We start from the raw sequence: 24,145 nt of genomic DNA on the forward strand, positions 1-24,145 counted from the left end.
AAAGCATCCTCTTCCACCAAACCTCTTCTCTCTATATCATCTTTCACCTTATCTCGCCATCTAGGTGAAGGATGATATGGAGAGAAGAGGTTTGGTGGAAGAGGATGATGATTGTGCAAAATCGCAAGAACTCATCTCGTGCAAGACTGGGTGGTATCCATGTAATAATTAAAATATAATATTTTTCTGCAACAGGAATTAAAATACAATGAAATATTTACTTTATTATGCTGGTTTATCTTTCTCCGATACCACTATCATTTGATCTTTATAGATCTATAAATATTGCAAAGATTCTTCCAAGGAAAACACGAACACACACCGCATAGGGTTCTGGTGGCCTGATGGTAGCGTCCTTGCCTGGTGATTGCCAGATTGGTGTTGTAGTCCCGCTGAAACCTGTTAGTTCCTTTGGTCGCTGCAACCTCACTAACCTTGTGAACTAAGGAGGGGGTTTTGGGGGGAGTCTATAGGTCTATTTGCTGAGTCATCAGCAACCAATGCCTGGCCCTCCTTGGTTATCCTAGCTTGGGTGGAGAGGGGGCTTGGGCGCTGATCATATGTAATATGGTCAGTCTCTAGGGCACATGTCCTGCTTGCAAAAGCAATGTCACTGTCCCTTGCCTCTGCCATTCATGGGTGGCCTTTAAACATTTAACGAGGTATTAATCAGTTCTTGAGCTGAAGGAATTGTGTATTAAAACAGCCATTTTCCTTAGACACTTTCATACAAATTTAGTCATTTTTTGGCATTCGACGATTGGAAAAGAATACCTTGTTAATATCTTCACCATATTTTAGACAATACCCAATTATTTCCATCGAAGGAAGCTTGACAATTATTTGAACAACTTTTTATCATAGTAATCAAGGTCACTTTGTTGCTAAGTTTGGTTGAAACAGTGTCAGTGGTGCCATACAAAAGGTCGAATATTTGTAAAAGGTTATGGCATATAGACATACAGACATTTATACAAAACCTACGTTTCTATAAAAAATATGCTAACTTCAGATTTCAACTCGGGTAGGGTGAAATATTTAATCTCCACTCAAAAACAGTCCCTAAGACTGAATCTAATAGAAAAGCACTCAAGAGCGCAGACCTCCGCCATGACAGGTTATATCTCAAAACCAGCTTGCCTTTCCCAGAATCAATTTAGACCGTAGGCGTGAAGTCTGTGTGACAACCATATGCGAACTTGGGGTTAGGGTTAATTCGGTCAACCTCTTGCTCGACCCTGACCTTGACCTTTGACCTAGGACTTTCAAAATTGAATCACTACCACGTCTCAACATAACAATTAATCCCTGAAAGTTTCACTAATTTGCAAGTAAAATTGTGGCCAGGAAGTTGTTCACAAAGAAACAGAAGCAGGGGCGAAAACATAACCTCCTCTCAACTTTGTTGGCGGAGGAAAACAAAGAAAACCTCAACGATCAGGTTATAGCTCTCTACTGGGAGGCTTAAAGCCACCACTGATTGTTAATCTGCAAAGGGGCGGTAGACATCAATATCAAATCATTTTTCAGCGTTAATGCATTGCATACAATGCATTGATAACTTTCTAATCTGCAATTTTGCTTTTATCATTGTTTGAGATATGTGGTAGGACTGAACGGAAGTTTTAGACACTACGCCTCTGCAACATTACGGAAGGAGTGAATCGGATTGGCACAGAATAAAGGGCAGGTAAGTGTCATGTTTATAATCTGCTTTTTCCTAACCTAACCTAAAGGTTAGGTTTCTTGCCCATTTGTTCCCTGTTATTCTGGTCACCAAACTTTCAACTGGCGTCCACAAGGCCCTAGTAGAGTTGGAAGACCCACGCCTACATGGCTCAGGACTATGAAGCGTGAAGACCTGTTGTCATAAGCTATCATTGTTAACACCTATTGCTGGGACGTGTAAAAAGGATAAACACTGACAACACTGACTTCAGTTGGTCATACAATCTCAATTTGATAGATCAGAAAACTTTTAACTGAGTTGTTAGAAGACCCAGGCTTACATGGTTGAGGACTATGAAGCGTGAGGTAGATGACGACAAATGGAGACGTATTGATTTAAGCTCAAGAAGGAGATGACTGGAGAAATCCAACCGAGGCCCTTTGGGTCAATAGGCGTAGGAGGAGATGGTGATGCTGATGATGAAGTATCATGTTTTGATCGATACAATATGAAATTATCTAACGGGACATCACTACTAACAGCAATAGCTACCACTGTCATTGCTATTATATCTATTCCAACACCTATAGAGCAAACTGCAACAAAAATCATTTGTACCGTTGCAATTAGCATGTAAATACTGAAAACTATCGGATAAAACATTCATTTACAACATCTGGATATATGCAAGTATTTTAAGGTTTGTTTGAAATGGATGAATAAATATGAAGTGATGGAAAATAAGGGAGTTTTTTTTTTAATGTAATAATGAAATAAAACTTGATAAAACTGAAAGAAAATACGATAATTAAGGAGAAAAAATAATTACTATAATCCTTAAAATAATAATTCTTAATACTGTCATATACCTCCATGAAATTTAACACATGTTAACGCTATTCTTAGAAGTTTTGCTTTAAAAAGAATTCTATATATAAAAATAAGAGCAATACAAAGATAACCTAAATAAACAATACAACCGTTAAAGGGAAATGTCTTAGAACCCCTACAAGCGGAAAGAAATGGTGTTGATACTTTAAAAGTTAAGAACTAAAGGATTCCTCTTTTTGGAAGAAGGTTGATGTAGATGTAGTCAACATATTTATCTTCAAGTCAAAAAACCAATAAATAGGAAATTGTATATGCAGTTATCCAAGGATCTCAAGAGAATTGTTTTCATTACCTCCGCCAACGAAGCTGGAAGGAGGTTATGTTTTCGCCGTTTGTGTGTATGTGTGTGTATTTGTTTGCGAACAGGTTCCTGGCCACAATCTTCATCGCAGAGTCATGAAACTTGTAGGGATTTACTGTTATGTAAAATGCTAGAAATGATTAAAATTTGGAAAATCAAAGTCAAAGGTCAAGGTCCGGGTAAGGCAAAATGTCCAAATAACGTAATCAGCCAAAAGTTTGGACATCGTTGTCACAGAGACATCAAACTTGGTTCATATTTGAGTGTATGAAAATCCACGCCAATTAATACATGTTAAGGTCAAAGGTAAAGGTCAAGGTTGAGAAATAAGCTGCGGTGGCAGAGGTCTGCGCTCTACTGAGTGCCCCTCTAGTATGTAGGACCTAATTCTGACGTAGAGCACACCAGACGATACAGATACCACTGTGAAGATAATTTTCCATATATTAGGAATAAAAGAGATTATTCCTTTTGCCTTCGGATGGGAATGAAGCGCAACAAATAACATTATATATAAATGCATATTGCATATTTATTTGAATTTTAAAAGATCTAATACTTGTTGAATGTGGAGCGCATTACATGTGTGATATGTGTTCCGCATAATACATTGATATATAGCTTTTAAGAAGCGAGGTAAGTTATGTACTAATGAGACCAAACCGACCGACATGTTATTTGCAAATGGAATAAACTAAAAAAAATAATCTGACATGCATTTTCTAAAAATCAGAATTGTAAACATCAGTCACACTATCAAAATAGGTAAGCACCCTGAGAGTGCAGACCTCCACCATGGCAGTTTATTTCTCGAAATCAGCTTGCCTTTCCCAGAATCAATTTAGCCCGTAGGAGTATATTTAAGTTTGTCTGACAACCATTTGCGTACTTGGTGTTAAGGTTAGGGTTAATTCGGTCGACCTTTTGCTTGACCTTGACCTTTGACGTAGGACTTTCAAAATTGAATCACTTCCACATCTTAACATAACAATTAATACCTGAAAGTTTCATCAATCTATAAGTAAAATTGTGGCCAGGAAGTTGTTCACAACTAGACAAACAGGGACAAAAACATAACCTCCTCCCAACTTCGGATGTAAAAAGTCCGATCAACTCTTCCGAGGGTTGCATTCTAATACATAATTATAATATACAATTATTCCATCACGGAACAGTTCTTTTTAACGTGTATTCATAGAAGGAACTGATTGGGACAATACCTTTTGTTTAATTATTCTTGTGATAATTTGGTACTTTGATAACACGAGTTTTTTTTTCCTTCTCAGTTTCTAAAACATCTATATCTATCTATCAATGCATGTACTGTACACATATATGCAAATACACACCATATACATACACACACTAATACACACAACATTTATATACATATATATATATACATATATATATAGATATATATATATATATCTATATATATATGTATATATATACATATACATATATATATATATATATATATATATATATATATATATATATATATATATATATATATATATATATTTATATATATATATATATATATATATATATATATATATATATATACTGTATATATGTATCTGTGTGTATTTATACTGTATATATATATATATATATATATATATATATATATATATATATATAATAAACGTAAATATATGTATAGGCTACATGTATCGGAATATATCATGTTGTATCCCGCTGCTAACGTAGGCGACATGATTGGCTATGACGTCATCAGTGGGTGGAGCTTATTTCGCCTACAATCTTTGCTGGGGCTATAGGGTGCCTTGACCTGAGCAGGGTCATTCCCTTCAAACACGCCCCAATCTATAGATCGCTATGGCATGACGTGGCCTGACCTCCCACCTTACTTAACCTGACTTACGCATATGATTTTATTAACTTAATAATTGACAGATTTCATCCTTAAAAGGAAGAGTAGTAATCGTAACACTTACTTTGCTGTGTTTGAAACGCTTGAGTGAAGGCTTTGTCCTCAAGAAGGTCTATACACTACGTTTTATCCTATAAAAAGCTATACGCTCCCCGTTTTTCTTTACACTTTGCATATAGCTCCATTGTCTCATTACCTCCACAAATAAAGTTGGGAGGAGATTATATTTTCACCCCTGTTTATCCATTTGTCTTCTTGTAAACAGCTTCCTGGCCACAATTTTACTCAGAGTAGTGCAACTTTCTGGCATTAATTGATATGTTGAAACGGGGAAGTAATTTGATTTTGAAAATCATAGGTCAAAGGTCAAGGTCAAGGTCGAGTGCAAGGTCGACTAAATTAATCCTAACCTTAGCCCCAAGTTCGCACATTTCACACAGACTTTAAGTACGCATATGGTCTAAATTGATTCTGGGAAAGGTAAGCGGGATTCTAGAAATAAGCTGCCGTAATGGTCTGCACTTTCAGAGTGCTTTTCTAGTTTAATAATATAATTCTCGTAAACTAATAGAACATTTTTTATCATAAAACATAAAAAAGGGAATTATATTTAGTGTTTATCATGTACTTTTGAGACTATAGTCATTTTTTTTAGTGAGGCAGATTTGCACCGATTCGCAGGGGTGCCCTTTTAGCTCGGAAAAGTTACCTGATAGCTGATTGGTCGCAGGTATCCTGACAAAAATACTTCCGACCAATCAGCTATCAGGAAACTTTTCCGAGCTAAAAGGGCACCCCTGCAAGTCTGCGCAAATCTGCCTCACTAAAAAAAATTGACTATAAATTAACTATCGCAAATGTTAACTAAATATTATCAAAAATAAAAAAAATCTACTGATAATAGTTCCCTAATACTTATTTCTTGGTCTAATGTTCTTTTAATACCATTTTAACTATTTTTTTTTTCTGATGAGAATATTGTATGTGGATGTCAGAACATTTCTTACGGCATCTCTCATGTCGAGTAAGCCTAAGCTTAAGCCTAAGCATAGGCCCAAGCTTACGCCACACCGTACATCAGGCCTGGTTGTGAAAATAAAAACTATATAAAATTATTTTATATTTTTCCTTTAGTAGAAAATAGGTTATAGGTTAAGTTGGTATAAGTACATGACCTGCTTGAAACGTGATGGAAACTGCGTAAATGATTACAAGTAGAGATAATGTTCATGTCTGACAGATAAGAGACGGTTCCCGGTATAGATTATTATTATTATTATTATTATTATTATTATTATTATTAGCTAAGCTACAACCCTAGTTGGGAATGCAAGATGGTATAAGCCCAAGAGCTCCAACAGGGAAAAATAGCCCAGTGAGGATAGGAAATAAGGAAATAAATAAATGATATAAGTAATGAAAATCAAAATAAAGTATTTTAAAAACTTTAACAACATTAAAACAGATATTTGATTTATAAACTATAAAAGGACTTATGTCAGCCTTTTCAACATAAAAACATTTCCTAAATAAGTTTGAACTTTTGAAGTTCTACTGATTCAAATACCCGATTAGGAAGATCATTCCACAACTTGGTCACAGCTGGAATAAAACTTTTAGAATACAGTATAGTATTGAGCCTCATGATGGAGAAGGCCTGACTATTAGAATTAACTGTATACCTAGTATGGAACGGTTAAGTATATTTGAAAAGGCCTAAAATGTTTGAACCTACGTTGGCCGAACTCGCTACTGAGAAAATGCGAACTTACAATTTATTATAGAAACTCTGAGATCGTAATTTGTTCTTCAATGTGTATATTGGAAATTTAACGAGACTTTAATCTCACGCATAGTAGGAATTCGCGATTACTATTTTCGCTTGTCTGTTAAAAGACTTCCGAAAGACTGAAGATAATACTAAGGGTTTCAAGAGGAAACTGAAGACTTTCTTATTCTGTGAGTGCTTCGATAGTGACAATTTGACAATAGACGAGCAATATGCGTTAGTATGAAATGTTGAATGCTTTCTAACGAACATGATAAAATGACTGTGGAGGTCGTGTAGCAAGGCCTTGCCTGTAGAGAGTAGGATAGGGTTCCCCTGCTGTACAGGACCGGAAAAGCAGCCCTTTATTATTATTATTATTATTATTATTATTATTATTATTATTATTATTATTATTATTATTATCATTATTATTATTATTATTATTATTATTTTTAATAATAATAATAATTGCTAAGCTACAACTCTAGTTGGAAAAGCAGGATGCTATAAGTCCAGGGGCTCCAACAGGGAAAATAGCCCAGTGAGGAAAGGAAACAAGGAAAAAATAAATATTTTAAGAATACTAAAATAAATATCTCCTATATAAACTATAAAAACTTTAACAGAACATGAAGAGAAATTAGATAGAATAGTGTGCCCGAGTGTACCCTCAAGCACGAGAACTCTAACCCAAGATAGTGGAAGACCATGGTACAGAGGCTATGACATTACCCAAGACTAGAGAACAATGGTTTGATTTTGGAGTGTCCTTCTCCTAGAAGAGCTGCTTACCATAGCTAAAGAGTCCCTTCTACCCTTACTAAGAGGAAAGTAGCCACTGAACAATTATAGTGCAGTAGTTAACCCCTTAGGTGAAGAAGAATTGTTTGGTAATCTCAGAGTTGTCCGGTGTATGAGGACAGAGGAGAATTTGTAAAGAATATGCCAGACTAATCAGTGTATGTGTAGGCAAAGGAAAAGTGAACCGTAACCAGAGAGAAGGATCCAATGTAGTACTGTCTGGCCAGTCAAAGGACCCCATAACTCTCTCATTTTACACAGTTTTATTCCAGCTATGACCATATTGTGGAATGATCATCCTAATATGCTAGTTGAATCAGTGAAGCTTCATTAGTTTGAACTTGTAATGAATGTTTTCCTGTTGAATAGGCTGACATAAGTATCTCTTCATAGTTTATATATTACAGATTTATTTTAACGTTGTCAATGATATTAATATATTTTACTTTCATTATTCGTTACTTGTCATATAGTTTATTTCCTGCTTTCCTTTCCTTACTGGACTAGTTGTACCTCTTGGAGCCCCTGGGCTTGTAGCATTCTGCTTTTTGAACCAGGGTAATCCCTAGATGATTATAATAATAATAATAATAATAATAATAATAATAATAATAATAATAACAAAACAGAGCAAATCACTCAATTATGATGTTACCGAGCGAGATGTTGTTAGCTTAGCCGGACGACAGAACAACTTTTGTTAAATACGTGGTAGTTTTTATGTTAAACTAGCGTATGTTTCCCGTCAAAAATGACGGTTAAATCATCAAATAGATATGCATACGCATGCACGTGCACTTCCGGGGTATATATATATATATATATATATATATATATATATATATATATATATATATATATATATATGTATATATATATAAATATGTATATATATATGTGTGTATATATATATATATATATATATATATATATATATATATATATATAGAGAGAGAGAGAGAGAGAGAGAGAGAGAGAGAGAGAGAGAGAGAGAGAGAGAGAGAGAGAGAGAGGTAAATATATGATACTCTAATTTCTAGCGAAACTGGAATTCGGTATAAGAAATGGACGAGTGCTGGCTAGTTTGGTATTTTTCTCTATATGTTTAATAGGGGCTGGGGCATAATAACTTACATATCGGGATATTAAAATGTGAAGTATTTTTTTCACTCAAAGTCCATTGTTTACGTCTGAGAGACTGAAGGGGGCTTACTGCGCATGCGTTTTCCCCATGGTTTGCGGAGCTTTCTGTGCATTTACAATGTCGTATTTGTCTGGTGGTGGTGTTTTTTTTTTTTTAAACTAATTTACAGCTTAGAATTACTTCTTCATAAGTTCCCGAATGTTGTTCTACAACAGCCATTTTTTTCCACCTTCACCTTCAGTTTCAACATAACCACCATCTAGTAAAGACGTCTACAAGAGTGAACTTAAGGGAAGCACATCAATCTATTTCGAAATTTAGTGTAATTTCGTTAATGTCGGCAATTGAATATGATGGAAATGCTCTCCGTTTAGTGTAAAGCTATTGTTACTCATGTGAAAATGAAAAAAATAACAGCGAAATAATGCCTTAAAGGTCCGATTCTGACTTAATTTTCAAGGAAGAACAGCACATTTTCTATTAAAAAGTTTTTGTAAAGATTGCCAAGAAAACAAAAAAAAGGCGACAATGTCAATCATAAGATAAGGAGTTAGTTGTGATTTACTTTTCATAATGGAAGGATTTATTTGTGATTTACTTTTAGTATGTGACTGGGAAGGGGGGTTCCAGCTAGCAGTTGTGACCTGAGAAGGTTTGTGACCTGGCAAGGGGGGTCCCAGGGGGCTTGCCCCGCCCCGACTAGGGGTTGTGACCTGGGAAGGGGGGGGGCAAGTTCCCCGACTAGTGGTTGTGACCTGGGAACTACTAGGTTAGGTTAGGTGGGTTTGTTAGGTTCTGTACCCTTTTACAAATCTCAATAGTTAAATAATCACGTTTTGGCCTGTTTTCAGCTATTTACATGAACCATGTATTTTTTCAACTGGTTATCTTGGGCTTATTTTACATTTCTGACCATTATTTTTGCTGCAAATCACTCGTTTCAGACATTTTCCCACCCAATAAACCCCGGTTTCCCACAGGGGTCCCCCATAATTGACTTTATATATGGGGGTCCAAAAACTCATGAACGGGTGGTTTGCCCCAATAATCATGGTCAGAAATGCATAAAACACAAAATAGCGAGCAGGAAAAATATATGGTTCATGTATTTGGCTAGAAATTAAAGTATCATATATTTACCAATGCTTCTTATTTACATAGGCACTTGTTAAACAACACGTCTACTTGAAATGACGTCTATAGCTTCAATGACTCTACAGTAGCTCAAGCAAAGAAGTCCTTCAACCAATCAGAGACTTCCATCACACCCAGCGATTCTATCACCTCTTTTCATTGGCGTTTTCGGCTAAGAGATTTGTAAACTGTTCTCTTATTGGTTAGTTGGACTTAAAGCATTTAAAAAGGCATTCGTATAAGTACAAGTAAAGTGTAGAAACAAATGTTTTTAGGCTATTGAATGTTACTTCATGAACGCAACTGCCAAAGTTATATTTACATTAGTTTACACTATATAAATAAAAGAAAACGAAACGTAGAATTTATTTTAAAGAAAACTATTATTATGAAATGGGAAACAAACATATATTACGTGACAAATGCAATAGTTATCGTAAGACTATTTTATTTTACGGTTATCTTGGTATTTTTAATTAATAAATTTAGAAATATTATCTTAATATATTTATACAGCTTGAAGATATGATTTGAACTAGATTTAACTCACAATAAAAGATATCTGTCGAGAAACAGTGACAGTAAACGATTCATGTACTTGACTTGAATTTTTTAATTTGGGCCATAGAGCACAGTGCCGGGCCTGGGAGGCCTTTCAGGGCCAAGGGCAAGCTAGGGAAGTTACTGTAACACCTACCGTATGTCACCAGAGGAGTACTGATGGCAATAACTCCTCGCGGAAAGCAATATTTGCTAGCTCTACCTGCATTCGTACTACTAGCAAAGGAAGGGCTCTTGACTAGAGAGCCTTACAAAGATTTTGCACGTACCAGGAATAGTAATCACTTATTAATTGTATTATTATTTGTAACTATGACTGTTAGGTTTATTCGATTATTTGAGCTTGCAATAGTTCCTTGCTTGTTTCACCTTAGGTTCTAGTTGATCAATAACGGGAATTAGTAGCCTGAATGCTTTAAATATTTTATTCTTATAAATATTAGTACACATAAGCATTATAACAATGGATTTTTTATAGCTTATAATACATTGTATCTAATTTTTAACCATACATTATAAATCTGCTATCAAACATACTACACCATGACTAAAAAAATCCTAAAAGCCAGTCCGCAGTAAACATTCTAAATTCTCAAAGTAGAACCTTCAAAAAACATCTTGATAGCTCTGTTTGGTTAATATTTGATAGTTTAATTGCTAGCGAAAATGAAATTCGCTATAAGAAATGGACGAGTGCTGGCTAGTTTGTTGTTTTTCTCTATATGTTTAATGGGGGCTGGGATGTTCTGTAGTAAAGTTACTCAGTTGCTTTCATCCTGCCTTTGAGTCACAACCTTCTCTCGGCCCGTCACATTGGTGACCCCAAAGCGACTCCCCCCCCCCCGCCTCTCACCAATGTGATGGGCCGAGAGAAGATTGTGACTCAAAGGGAGGATGAAAGCAACTGAGTAACTTTATTACAGGACATCCGTTTTTATATACATAGACTCCAGGAAAAAAGGGAACAAAAGACATAACAGGCAATTTCATGTTCAACCGACACTGCACCGGTTAACAGTTAACGGTGAGAAAAACAGACATTTTATTTCAGGTTCTTGTCAGTGCAAGGGGAGAGCGAAGATACAAGCATAATATATACACAAAATGAAATGTCGTTACTATGTACGATCGTGTGACACACGGTTGGTGCAACAGAAAAGAAGAAATTGGATGTGGCAGAGATGAGAATGTTGAGATAGATGTGTGGGGTGACAAGAAGAGATAAGATATCGAATGAGATAACTAGGGGTACCACAGGAGTTAGAAAACTATCAGATAAGATCCAAAAAAGTAGACTGAGGTGGTATGGTCATGTCATGAGAAGAGATGAACAGTATATTGGGAGGAGGGTGATGGAAATGGAGGTACAGGGAACGAGAAGGAGAGGGAGACCAAAGCGAAGGTGGACGGACTGTATCAAGGATGACCTTCGATCAAAGGGATTAACCGATGATGAAGTGTGGGACAGAAGGAGATGGAGAAAGCTGGTCAGAAACATCGACCCCACATAAATGTGGGAAAAGATGCAGACAAAGAAGAAGAAGAAGAAGCCTTCTAAAAGTGTGCCCGTACTTGCACTGACATTTTCACGCCACAGTCGAGAAAATTGCTACAGCCAATCAGTGGATTTCACCAAAGCCTGCTAAAATTCACGTTTTTTTCATAGTGGATGTCTCGATGGGGTATAACATTACAAAAGATTTATTTAAGGGGATAATTCAGTTTATATAGTAACTGTATGCATAAAATGTGTGTAAAATCCATTAAAATTGGATGTCTCATCAGGCTATAACAATAATTCAAAAGATTATTATTATTATTATTATTATTATTATTATTATTATTATTATTATTATTATTACTTGCTAATCTACAACCCTAGTCCGAGAAGCAGGATACTATAAGCCCAAGGTCCCCAACAGGGAAAATAGCCCAGTGATGAAAGGAAACAAGGAAAAATAAAATCTTTTAAGAACAGTAACATTAAAACAAATATTTCCTATACAAACTATAAAAAACTTTAACTAAACAAGAAGCAGAGAAATTAGATAGAATAGTGTGCCTGAGTGTACCCTTAAGCAAGAGAACTTTAACCCAAGACAGTGGAAGACCATGGTACAGAGGCTATGGCACTACCCAAGACTAGAAAGGATAATTCCGTTTCCATAGTATAACTATGTGAATAAAATGTGTGTAAAGTCTAGTATTCAAGTATATTACATTAGTTCCAAGAAGTTACCCAACAATGTAATACATTCCATAACAAATAGATTACCCTTAACTGATTTGTTAAAGTGACTCAGGATTATTCCTATAAGCGTGTCTAAGATTGGAATAAATCTGCTTTCTAATACTTTGATAGTTTTCTCGTTGAGAGAGAGAGAGAGAGAGAGAGAGAGAGAGAGAGAGAGAGAGAGAGAGAGAGAGAGAGAGAGAGAGAGAGAGAGAGAGAGAGCTCTATAACTATTTAAATAGAAGTCGTTAATTTGAGATGAAGCAAAGCTTTGACGATTAAAGCCTAAAAAATATTATCAAATAATTATGCGTGCGAACACATTTAACAGTAAGAAACCAAAGAAAGGTGATGTAGGCTAATTGTCAATAATTACAAAGCTCATGATTCGTACAAAGTCAAATGATTTATTACAATTACTTACTTTGATGGCGGTTTTTCCGGTCCTATACCGCAGGGGAACCCTACTCTCTACAGGACCTCCACTGTCATTTTATCTTGTTCGTTCAGAGGATTCAACATTTCATATCACGTATTGCTCATTTACTGTTAAATCGTCACTTTCAAACGAATCACAGTATAAAGTCTCCAGTTTCCTCTTGAAAACCTTAATATCTTCAATTATTCGGATGTCTCGTGGGAGCCTATTGTATAGTCTCGGGGCCGCCCATTTAAAGGCTCTAGAGCCTACAGTAGACATGTATCTAGGTTCTGATCGTTTGAAACCATCTGTAACTATTCTCGTGTCAGGACGATTTGTTGGCTGCGCGATTTGTAGCAATTCTCTTAGGTATTTTGGACGACCGGTTCTGATAACTTTATTGTACATATTTTAAAATCAATTCTCGCTTTAATCGGCAGCCAATGTATATCAATTAGTATAGGAGTGATCCTTTCTCTGGGTGAGACACCTTTTATCAGTCTTGCTCCTCTGTTTACTATGTTTTGTAATTTATTAAGTTGTGTTTTTGGTAAATTGTAATTGATGAAGTTGCAGTAGTCAATCCTGGTAATAGCACAGTTTATCACAAATTTCTTTGCATAAAGATACGTGTCGGTTGAAGTCATGACTCATTGAATAAGAATGCACGAATATAATGCTTTCATATCTAATTTATCTTATACCGTACCATATCCACCACCTACTTCATTAATCCATTTATATGTATGGAAAATAAATCACCTGGACTCGTAATTAGACAGTCGTTGCCTTATAGATCATCTTAAATTTTCTAGAAATGATAACTTTTATCTTGGAGCAACGTATCTTTTACTCTTTTAATTTGAAACTATTCAATTTTGCGTTGAAAGATTCATCGCAGATTTTTTTTTTTTTTACTTTGAAAGATTGCAAATAAAAGATTTTACCTTGAAGCAAAGTAACCTTGCCTTAAAATAGGACGAATAAAATATAAAATATAACTATCTTAACATACAGATAGTTGCCTTACTAACTATTGTTCTCTACTTATGGGTAGTGCCATAGCCTTAGTACCTTGGTCTACCACTGTCTTGGGGTAGAGTTCTATTACCTGAGGATACACTTGGGCACGCTATCCTATCTTAATTCTCTTCCTCTTGTTTTGTTAAAGTTTTTATAGTTTATATATGAAAGTTTTACTTTATATTGCTATTATTCTTAAAATTTTCTTTAGTGTATTTCCTTATTTCCTGTCCTCATTGAGCTATTTTCTCTGGGCTTATAGCATCTTGCTTTTCCAACTAGGGTTGTAGGTTAGCAAGTAGTAGTAAATAATAATAATAATAATAATAATAATAATAATAATAATAATAATAATAATAATAATAATAATAATAATAATAATGATGATGATGATGATGATGATGATGATGATACGTACATATACCAAGGCCCTTTCCCCAATTTAGGGGGTTAGCCGACATCAAAACAAATGAAAAAAGTGGCCGTCCCAACCTGACAAGGGACTCAACCGAGTTCGGCTGGTACTGCTTGGGTGCTACAGCCCACCCTCCCCCGTTATCCACCACAGATGAAACTTCATAACGCTGAATCCCCTACTGCTGCTACCTCATCGGTCATCCAAGGTTACCGGAGGAAGCAGCAGGGCCTACCGGAACTGAGTCACAATCACTCGTCATTCATTCCTATTTCTAGCACGCTCTCTTGCCTCTCTCACATCTATCCTCCTATCACCCAGAGCTTCCTTCACTCCATCCATCCACCCAAACCTTGGCCTTCCTCTAGTACTTCTCCCATCAACTCATGGAAAATGGCTGTTTGCGAAAGAAGGTAATAATAATAATAATAATAATAATAATAATAATAATAATAACAACAGGGGACGAGATTCTTTCTGAATATTGTCTTGATAAACACACATCTCTCAATTGAAATGACGAAACAGCATTTTTCAATTGATAATCTTTATCAGGAGCATAGATTGCTTATCTTTTGGGGGAAATTTCATTTGTTCTACTGATAAGGGCTTCACAAAATCCCAGTCTCTACGATCACATTTTATTTTGTAGAGTTCAAATGGTTTATTGCTTTTTTTCTAGATTAGTGCAAATCTAGATTTTCTAGATTCATCGTACTGTAAGGGTTCTCATTTTATCATTAAAATCATCACCATATTAATAATCATGTACGTTATTATTCGTATTATCATCATTAATAGGGTATCATTATTACAATAATTATTATTGAAGTTATTATTGTTATTATCATCGTTACTGTTAAATTTCTCATCCAAACCCTATCGGCTGGTATGAGATAATACTTCACAATTCGATTGACACTATAGTCAATTCTTTTTAGTGTGGCAGATATGCACCGACTCGCAGGGGTGCCCTTTTAGCTCGGAAAAGTTTCCTGATCGCTGATTGGGTGGTCAAGATAATTTAACCAATCAGATAGCAGGAAACGTTTCCGAGCTAAAGGGGCACAGCTGCGAGTCAGTCCAAATGCGCCTCATTTAGAAAAAATGAGTATAGTCTATAACAGTAATTGAAACTATGATAAATTTCACGCAATATGGCAGCCAGCGCAATATATTTATCTAAATCTTTGTCAACTGAGCAAACAATAAAAACATGATTCTAATTTGCAGGAATCACCTGGCAAAATATATCATTATTATTATTATTATTATTATTATTATTATTATCATCATCAAAATTATGCTAGAAGCCCAGGGGTTCCAACAGGGAAAATAGCCCTGTGAGGAAAGGAAACAATGAGATAAAATATTTAAAGAACAGTAACAACTTTATAACAAATATTTCCCATCTAAACTATAAAAACTTCAAAATAACAAGAGGAAGAGAAATAAGATAGAATAGTGTGCCCGAGTGTACCCTCAAGCAAGAGAACTCTAACCCAAGACAGTGGAAGACCATGGTAGAGAGGCTATGGCACTACTAGTCTTTAATCTTATGTCATTTGTATCAAAATAAGCAACGAGGTTTTAATTATTCACAAGACTCAAAATTAACCAACACTTTTTGTAAAATTGAGATAATTAGTAGACTTACTCATCTTTTAATTATGATAATGACGGCGTTTGTTCGATTGTTCGTTGAAGAACGCCTAGTACATAGTAAGACACGGGCTCTTGCACAGGAGCAGCCCGTTGGAGAGATTATTATTATTATTACTATTATTATTATTATTATTATTACTATCATTATTATCATTATTATCATTATTATTATTATTATTATCATCATTATTATTATTATTATTATTATTATTATTATTATTAGCTAAGCTACAACCCTAGTTGGAAAAGCAAGATGCTATAAGCCCTAGGGCTCCAACAGGGAAAAATAGCAGACAAAGTCTTTTAGAGTTCTCTTGCTTGAGGCTACACTCGAGCACACTGTTCTATCTAATTTCTTTTCCTTTTGTTTTGTTAAAGTTTGTATAGTTTATAAAGGAAATATTTATTTTGATGTTGCTACCGTTCTTAAAATATTTTATTTTTCCTTGTTTCCTTTCCTCACTAGGCTATTTTCCTTGTTGGGGCCCCTGGGCTTATAGCATCCTGCTTTTCCAAGAAGAGTTGTAGCTTAGCAATTATTAAAAATCATAATATGTTTAAAACTGAGATACAAGGAGATTTCAAATGATCTGATAATGTCCACATCATACATGTTTACAAAACTATATGCAGATAGCCTACACATATTGTAAATACATATATGATTAGGCTATATATGCATATATAGATGCATACATACATGAATATATACTGTATATTCAAATGGATAGACAATATATACATGGACCCACATTCACTCACTACACACACACACACACACACATATATATATATATATATATATATATATATATACGTATATATGCATATGCGTGTATATATATATATATATATATATATATATATATATATATATATACGTATATATGCATATGCGTGTATATATATATATATATATATATATATATATATATATATATATATATACATTATATATATAACCTATATTTTTTATCTATTTAATTGTTTCCTTTCCTTACTAGGCTCTTTTCCTTGTTGGAGCCCTCGGGCTTATAGTATCTTGCTTTTCCAGCTAGGATTATAGCCGAGCCTGTAATTATGAATATACATACATACATACATACATACATACATATATATATATATATATATATATATATATATATATATATATATATCACATTTTTTGTGCATAGTCTACAGAATTTGGTAAATGAAAGTTGGGAACTTCTTGTCACTTATTACGCTAAACCGAAGAAAGCTAAAAATGTGTATGGTTGTGACTTATCAATTTCAATTTCCTTCCAGTTGAGATGTTGTATACCATAACATAGTCAAAACGAGTCGGACAGAAGAATCTAATTTATTGAAATATGACACGCGAAGCTTATACGTACACAGACGCATTATGTACTTATAAACACAATCATTCACATGTTAAAGTCCAGAGGAGTTTTGGATAATAGTAACCGATTGACAATCCTGATGCACTTAAAAATTTGGAGTAAAAAAGGTAAATGCCTGGCAACATTTATTCCAGGATTTTTACCGTTTTAAAAACCGATTTAGTGACGTATATTGACGTAAAGGAGTGATATTACGGTCACCAACCCGTAAAAGATAATAAAAAAGTAAGGTAAAAATTAAGGTCGCCTATATTTTAATGAAATACGGCTGAGAACACTATTTTACGGAAAATTTACGATTAAAATTACGGTGTTTTTAACAGTCATTGTTACGTGAAATGTTGGTTATATCTGGAAATATGTATAACCTAGTGATATTTTTTTTATATAAAACGCCTAATGGAACTTGCTATATACTTTTCATGTTGGATTCTCTTTGGTGGGTAGCCGGAAAAATGTTAAATTGATATCAAGGTTGCTATGTTAAAACTAATGTGAGCATAGTTAAGGCCTAGCTTCATCGATTTATTAGTTTTATCCGCATTCAATCTTTTATTAATTGTATTTTAAAATTTTTCTTTTCCCTTGAAAAATTTGAAAATATACAAAAGAAAATGTTGAACATATTGAACGTAAAATTTCAGAGAAACATCTTTCTTTCATTACCTCCGTCAACAAAGTTGGGAGGAGGTTATGTTTTAGCCCCTGTTTGTCTGTTTGTACGTTTGTGTGTTTGTGAACAACTTCCTGGTCACAATTTTACTCATAGAGTAGTGAAAATTTCAGGGATTAATTGTTATGTTGAGACGTGGAAGTGATTCAAATTTGAAAGTCCTAGGTCAAAGATTAAGGTCAAGGTTGAACAAAAGGTTTACCGAATTAACCCTAACCTTAACCCAAGTTCGCACATGGTTGTCACACAGACTTCAAATATGCCCACGGTCTAAATTGATTCTGGGAAAGGCAAGCTGGTTTGGACGAATAAGCTGCTGTGTCGGTGGTTTGCACTCAGAGTACTTTTTTTACGGACTGTTGCATAAAGTATATATAATAGATGAACAAGGAAGTATTTTTTTTTCTTTCTTTTTTGCTAATAATCTGAAATAAGTTTTACGAATATATTTTGCTCGGCTATATTCACTGTTGGAGCCTCTGGGCTTATAGAATCCTGCTTTTCCAACTGGGGTTGTAGCTTAGCAAGTAATAATAATAATAATAATAATAATAATAATAATAATAATAATAATAATAATAATAGTAATAATAATAATAAAAAAAATAATAATAATAAAAATAATAATAATAATAATAAAGCATCTATAGACTAATTAAGCAAATTAATTAATAAAAGAGAACAATAGCATTTCAAGTAAATTAAAACTTGCATTTTCCAAGAGGGATTCAGTAAAAATCATTATTATCCAAGTCATCCATAGATCATATGCAGTAACATATTCATTATATGTTTGTTAAACAAAAATTCAATGAAATTCATACAATTCATATATAATCATTAATAATCTCAAAACATATTTCACTGCAGTTATGTGTGAAATTTAATCACAATTCTAATGCAATAACATAAAGTTGAATAGAACTAGCATTTCTAACATTACTACATGAAAATTTGTTCAAACTTTCGCGAGGAAATGTTGACTAATGTGAATAATTTTGAATTTTTTCAACAGGATGACGTCTTGCACTGTCAAAATATGTTGCTGTGGATGTACACTCCAACAAGGGTGTCTTATCATTGGATGGCTAATGCTTGTAAGTGGAGGAGTTACAAGGATTTGGATGTCCTCGAAGACTTTTTAGTCCATCCGCGGAGACTCCATTTGCTCTTGGGTAGAGCGATTTGGTTTGAACGTTAAGAGAGTTCTTATAATCTTGTCTAGATTATTCTTGAGAGAGAGAGAGAGAGAGAGAGAGAGAGAGAGAGAGAGAGAGAGAGAGAGAGAGGAGAGAGAGAGAGAGAGAGAGAGTTACAAGGATTTTGGATGTCCTCGAAGACTTTTTAGTCCATCCGCGGAGACTCCATTTGCTCTTGGGTAGAGCGATTTGGTTTGAACGTTAAGAGAGTTCTTATAATCTTGTCTAAATTATTCTTGAGAGAGAGAGAGAGAGAGAGAGAGAGAGAGAGAGAGAGAGAGTTACAAGGATTTTGGACGTCATCAAAGGCTTTTTAGTCCATCCGTGGAGACTCCATTTGCTCTTTGGCAGAACGATTTAGTTTAAGCTTTTAGAGAGTTCTTATGATTTTGCCTAACTTATTCTTGAACTCGTTTACTGTGTTACTGTTCACTACATCCCCTGGAATTCTATTCCAAGTATTTGCTATTTTGTATGTAAAGAAATGGCCACAATGAGTGGTGGTGTATCTTTTCAATTCCATTTTGTATCCGTTATTTGTGATAGGCATGAATAGATTGTTGTAGTCTATATTTGTTATTCCTTTAAGAATTTTGAATGTCTCTATTAATTGTCCCCTTAGTCGTCTAGGAAAAAAGCTAAATTCTTTCTATCCACATCTTTTGACACGTAACTCTTTGATAAAGGTTAAACTCGTGGGTGTGAGTTTGCATTGAATGTTCCGTTGAACTTTACTTCGTATATTACCATGGGAGGAGAGAGAGAGAGAGAGAGAGAGAGAGAGAGAGAGAGAGAGAGAGAGAGAGAGTAGATATACATTAATAATCACTAAAGTCGATCAACCATCAAGTATTCGTTATTTATGTTAATAGATTGGACAATCCGTTGAAGCTATAAAGCCAGGATTATACTGTGTGTGTGTATGAGAGAGAGAGAGAGAGAGAGAGAGAGAGAGAGAGAGAGAGAGATCAATAATCACTATATGTTAGGATATACATGAGTAACTGACTAGCTGATGTTTTTGACAGAGTAATGAGAAACTTAAACTTCCCCATTGTTGTTTTCTGGAGGCTAAACTAATTACTTTAGCTTTCGGTCTCATGAAATCAAATCTCTCTTGATGGATCTCGATGCCTATGGGGTGTAGACCCACATGGTATTTTCCCTTTGTTTCTTAAAAAAAAACGTTAATTTCTCAGCTCCTAAGTTGAGTGTTATTTTTTTCGCAAGTTAGCTAGAAGAGGAGCTTTTTGTACTGGTTGGAGAATTAGTGATGTTATTCCAATATGTAAATGCGTTTCTGGTAGTTATAACCCCGCTGATTACCGCCCAATTTCCATAACGCCCACATTATCTAAAGCTTTTGAACGTCTTTTGGCAAGACGTCTATATAGGTTTGCTGAAGGTAACTATCTGTTCCCTAGTTTGTAATTTATCTTTCGCAAAAGCCTTGCAGTATGTGATGCCCTTCATACAATTTACAATGCTGTACAAATATCCCTTGATTGCAACCAGGAAGTTCGTATGATTGACCTTGATATTAGTGCTGGCTTTGACCGTGTTAATCATGAGGCCCTTATTTTCAAACAAAAACAGTTGGGAGTGGGAGGGTCTTTTCTCAGCATCATTACTGAATTGTTAAGTAATAGACTTCAACAAGTAGTTGTTGATGAGCACCATAGTGAGTATAGGAACGTGGTGTTCCTCAAGGCAGTTTTATCAGTCTATTATTTTTCATGCTATACACACATGATATGTTTGTTTGGCCTAAAAAAAAGCTCGTTACATAATGCAGATGATGCTACTCTCTTTGCATCTATTTCATCTCCTAATTATAGATCTAGAATTGTTAAATTCCTTAATAGAGATCTAGTAAAAATTAGTGCATGGTGCAAATTATGGGGCATGGTTAAACTCTAACAACATTCAAAGTATGGTTGTAAGTAGGTCGAAGACAGTAGCTCCTCAACATCCCGATCTCTGCATTGACAGTTACTTTAACTATATACAACTGTTTCGTCTTCAATTGCACAAAAAAATGTCTTAATGAGAAAGTATTTTAAGATTTTCGGTGATCAACCTATCCTAATTTTAAAAAAATACAGTATTTCTTTTTACCTTGTTGCGAATATTGTTTTCCTGTTTGCTTTCCAGCTACTGACTCATTTAACTAGTCAATCAAATTTCCTATTCCTAATTTTTGGAACTCCAACTCAGATTTTGAATCTTCATATGAGCTACAGCCGTTACTAGTCCACTGCAGAACAAAGGCCTAAGACATGTCCTATTTGCGTCTGTTTATGGTCTTTCTGTGCCAGTCCACAACCGTAAACTTTCTTAGCTCGTCAATCCATCGTCTTCTCTTTCTTCCCCTGCTTCTTTTACAATTTCTTAATGTCCATCTATTGTCTATCATTCTCATTATATGTCCTGCCCATGTCCATTTCTTTTCCTTGAATGTTGTTATAATATCCTCTACTTTGGTTTGCTCTCATATCCATGTTGCTCTTTTTCTGTCTCTTATTGTTATTTTCATCATTATTCTTTACACACACACACACACACACACACACACACATATATATATATATATATATATATATATATATATATATATATATATATATACCACACTGAAATTAAAACTGAAAGCACCCAACAGAAATGTAGACAGAACACCTAGGTTTGAAACAATTAAGCTCCTAGAAGATGAACACAGAAAAATTTGCTATTGAGTGTAGGAATCGATTTGTAGTCTTAGAGACTTTTAAGAAACGAAGAGCAGGTAATTAATGAATAATGGAGTGAAATTAGGAACATACATCAGTCAGTTGATAGTGAAGTTTTGCGACATGCAGTTACAAAGAGAAAGTCATGGATATCAAATGATACTTGGGATACTATAGAAAGGCGATAAAGACAAAAAATGATTGTTGAAAGCTTCTAAGGAAGTAATGAAAATTACAAGGTAGAGTATGCTAAGTATCCCAGTATAGATACAAGGTCAAAAGAAAAGCCAGGAATGATTGGGGAGAATATCTAGACAAGAAAGCAGTTGAGGATGACTATGCTATGAATTCAGGGAGTGGCTATGGTGTGAGAATTACTCAATAGAATTATTAATAAAATCTCTACGGGGGCACAATAAAAGAAGCATATACCCATCAAAAAGAGAGATGGATCTGTTATAACAACAGAACATGAAGAAAGGCAATGTTGGATGGAACACTTTAGTGAAGTCATAAATAGGAGATATGAAGGGAATAATTTGACTGATATACCTGAAGCTGAGGAAGACCTTGATGTACCCATGAATGAATTCAGTGTCTTTGAAGTCGAAGCTATTCTCAAAACCTCAAGAGATGAAAAGCCCCTGGATATAATGGAATAACTACTGAGATGATATTGGCCGAAAAATGAAGTGACTCCCATAATACTTACAAGATTATTTTGTAGAATTTGGCATGAAGAGGCTAAACCTGATGAATGGGAGCTAGGAGTGTTAGTGAAAATGGCAAAAAAGGGAGATTTGACTGATTGCAATAATTACCGAGGTATCACACTTACGTCAGTTGTCATGAAAATATATAGTATGGTCAATCTAAAGAGACTAGAGAGAAAGATTAACGAAAAGCTGAGTTATGAACCAGCAGGATTTAGAAAAGATAGAAGTTACATTAAAAAAAATTTCATTTTGAGACATGCTGTACAGCAATGCGTAGAATATAGAAATCCCCTTTTGATGTCATTTGTGGACTATGAAAAAGCTTTTGATAGTGTGCACCGGCCAATTTTGTGGAGAGTCCTGTGTTATTATCGAGTTCCTCTTAATTGTGTAAATTTGATTAAGTCTGTCCATGAGCATAGCAAGAGCAAAGTTAATGTTAATATGAGTACTATCAAATGAATTTCCAGTGATCAGTGGAGTAATCCAAAGGAATGTGTTGTCACCTATGTTGTTTATCCTCCTTATGGATTTTAAAATGCATAGAACAATCGGGGATGGAGGAGAAGGATTGGACTGGATTGGTGATAAGAAATTAGCAAACCTAGAGTATGCTTATGACGCTGTCCTTATTAGCAAAATGCCACAGGACTTGCAAAGCTTGGTAACCAGAATGCTTGAAATATCACACAAGGTTTGGCTCATGACAAATAAAAGAGACACAGATGATGAGAACGGAATATGCTATGGAAGATGATGGAAGATGAAATATCATTGGAAGGAGAAAGGATTAATGAGGTAGAATGATTTAAAATATTTGGGGATTATGATCGCTGATACAGAGTCTTTGGAATAGGAGTTTAATGAAAGATTAATAGCAGGGCAGATATGTGAAAAAAGTGCCTTCGGTGATACAAGCATGAAATTTGGTACACTGCTAGGGCAGTATCTTACAAAGATTTTTGGATATAGGGACATTCCAGATACTTTCCAGGGACAAAAACGTAGCCATTTTACAAAATGGTCGATTTTGTGTTGTATGTGACTTAGGATACACATGAATACAACCATATTTACTTATTGAAGAAGCATACTAGTGGTTTTACTAAATATTCATTGTAGCAAATTAGTGGCAGCAAATAAAGATGAGAAAATGTAAAAAAAAAAAAAAAAGAAAAAAAAAAAAAAACATTTATTTGGTTAATTTTTGGTGCATTTTTGTATTTTCGGATGGTTTTCTTCAACAAACTCTTTAAAGAGCTTTTTATCAAGTACCAAGGAATGACTGTTACTATTCAACACTCTTAAACTCAAAGGAAGTGCTTCTGTTTGAACCTAACATCAACTTACATTATACAAAATTATAAAAATTTATAAATATACAGAAAAAGTCAAAATTATACAGCAGAACCTCTAGATCCAGGTAACAAAATCTATTATATGCATTAATGCATGTGTACATATTAATATACTTGTAATTAGCATTTGTGATCCCTCTTGCCCCAATA

At 34.6% G+C, this 24,145-nt stretch overlaps 1 protein-coding gene across 1 annotated transcript in view; it reads left to right on the forward strand.

Moving 5' to 3' along the window:
• Nucleotides 1-1,532: 1,532 nt before the first annotated feature.
• Nucleotides 1,533-24,145, forward strand: part of LOC137615783 (uncharacterized) — a 47,421-nt gene continuing 24,808 nt past the window's right edge. Inside the window, exons 1-2 of the mRNA XM_068345478.1 lie at nt 1,533-1,690; nt 19,009-19,090. Coding sequence (XP_068201579.1) covers nt 19,010-19,090 — 81 coding nt within the window. The 5' untranslated portion in view covers nt 1,533-1,690; nt 19,009. The remainder of the gene's footprint in view (nt 1,691-19,008; nt 19,091-24,145) is intronic.

Source organism: Palaemon carinicauda, chromosome 22 (assembly GCF_036898095.1).
Source record: "Palaemon carinicauda isolate YSFRI2023 chromosome 22, ASM3689809v2, whole genome shotgun sequence".
Taxonomy (NCBI): domain Eukaryota; kingdom Metazoa; phylum Arthropoda; class Malacostraca; order Decapoda; family Palaemonidae; genus Palaemon; species Palaemon carinicauda.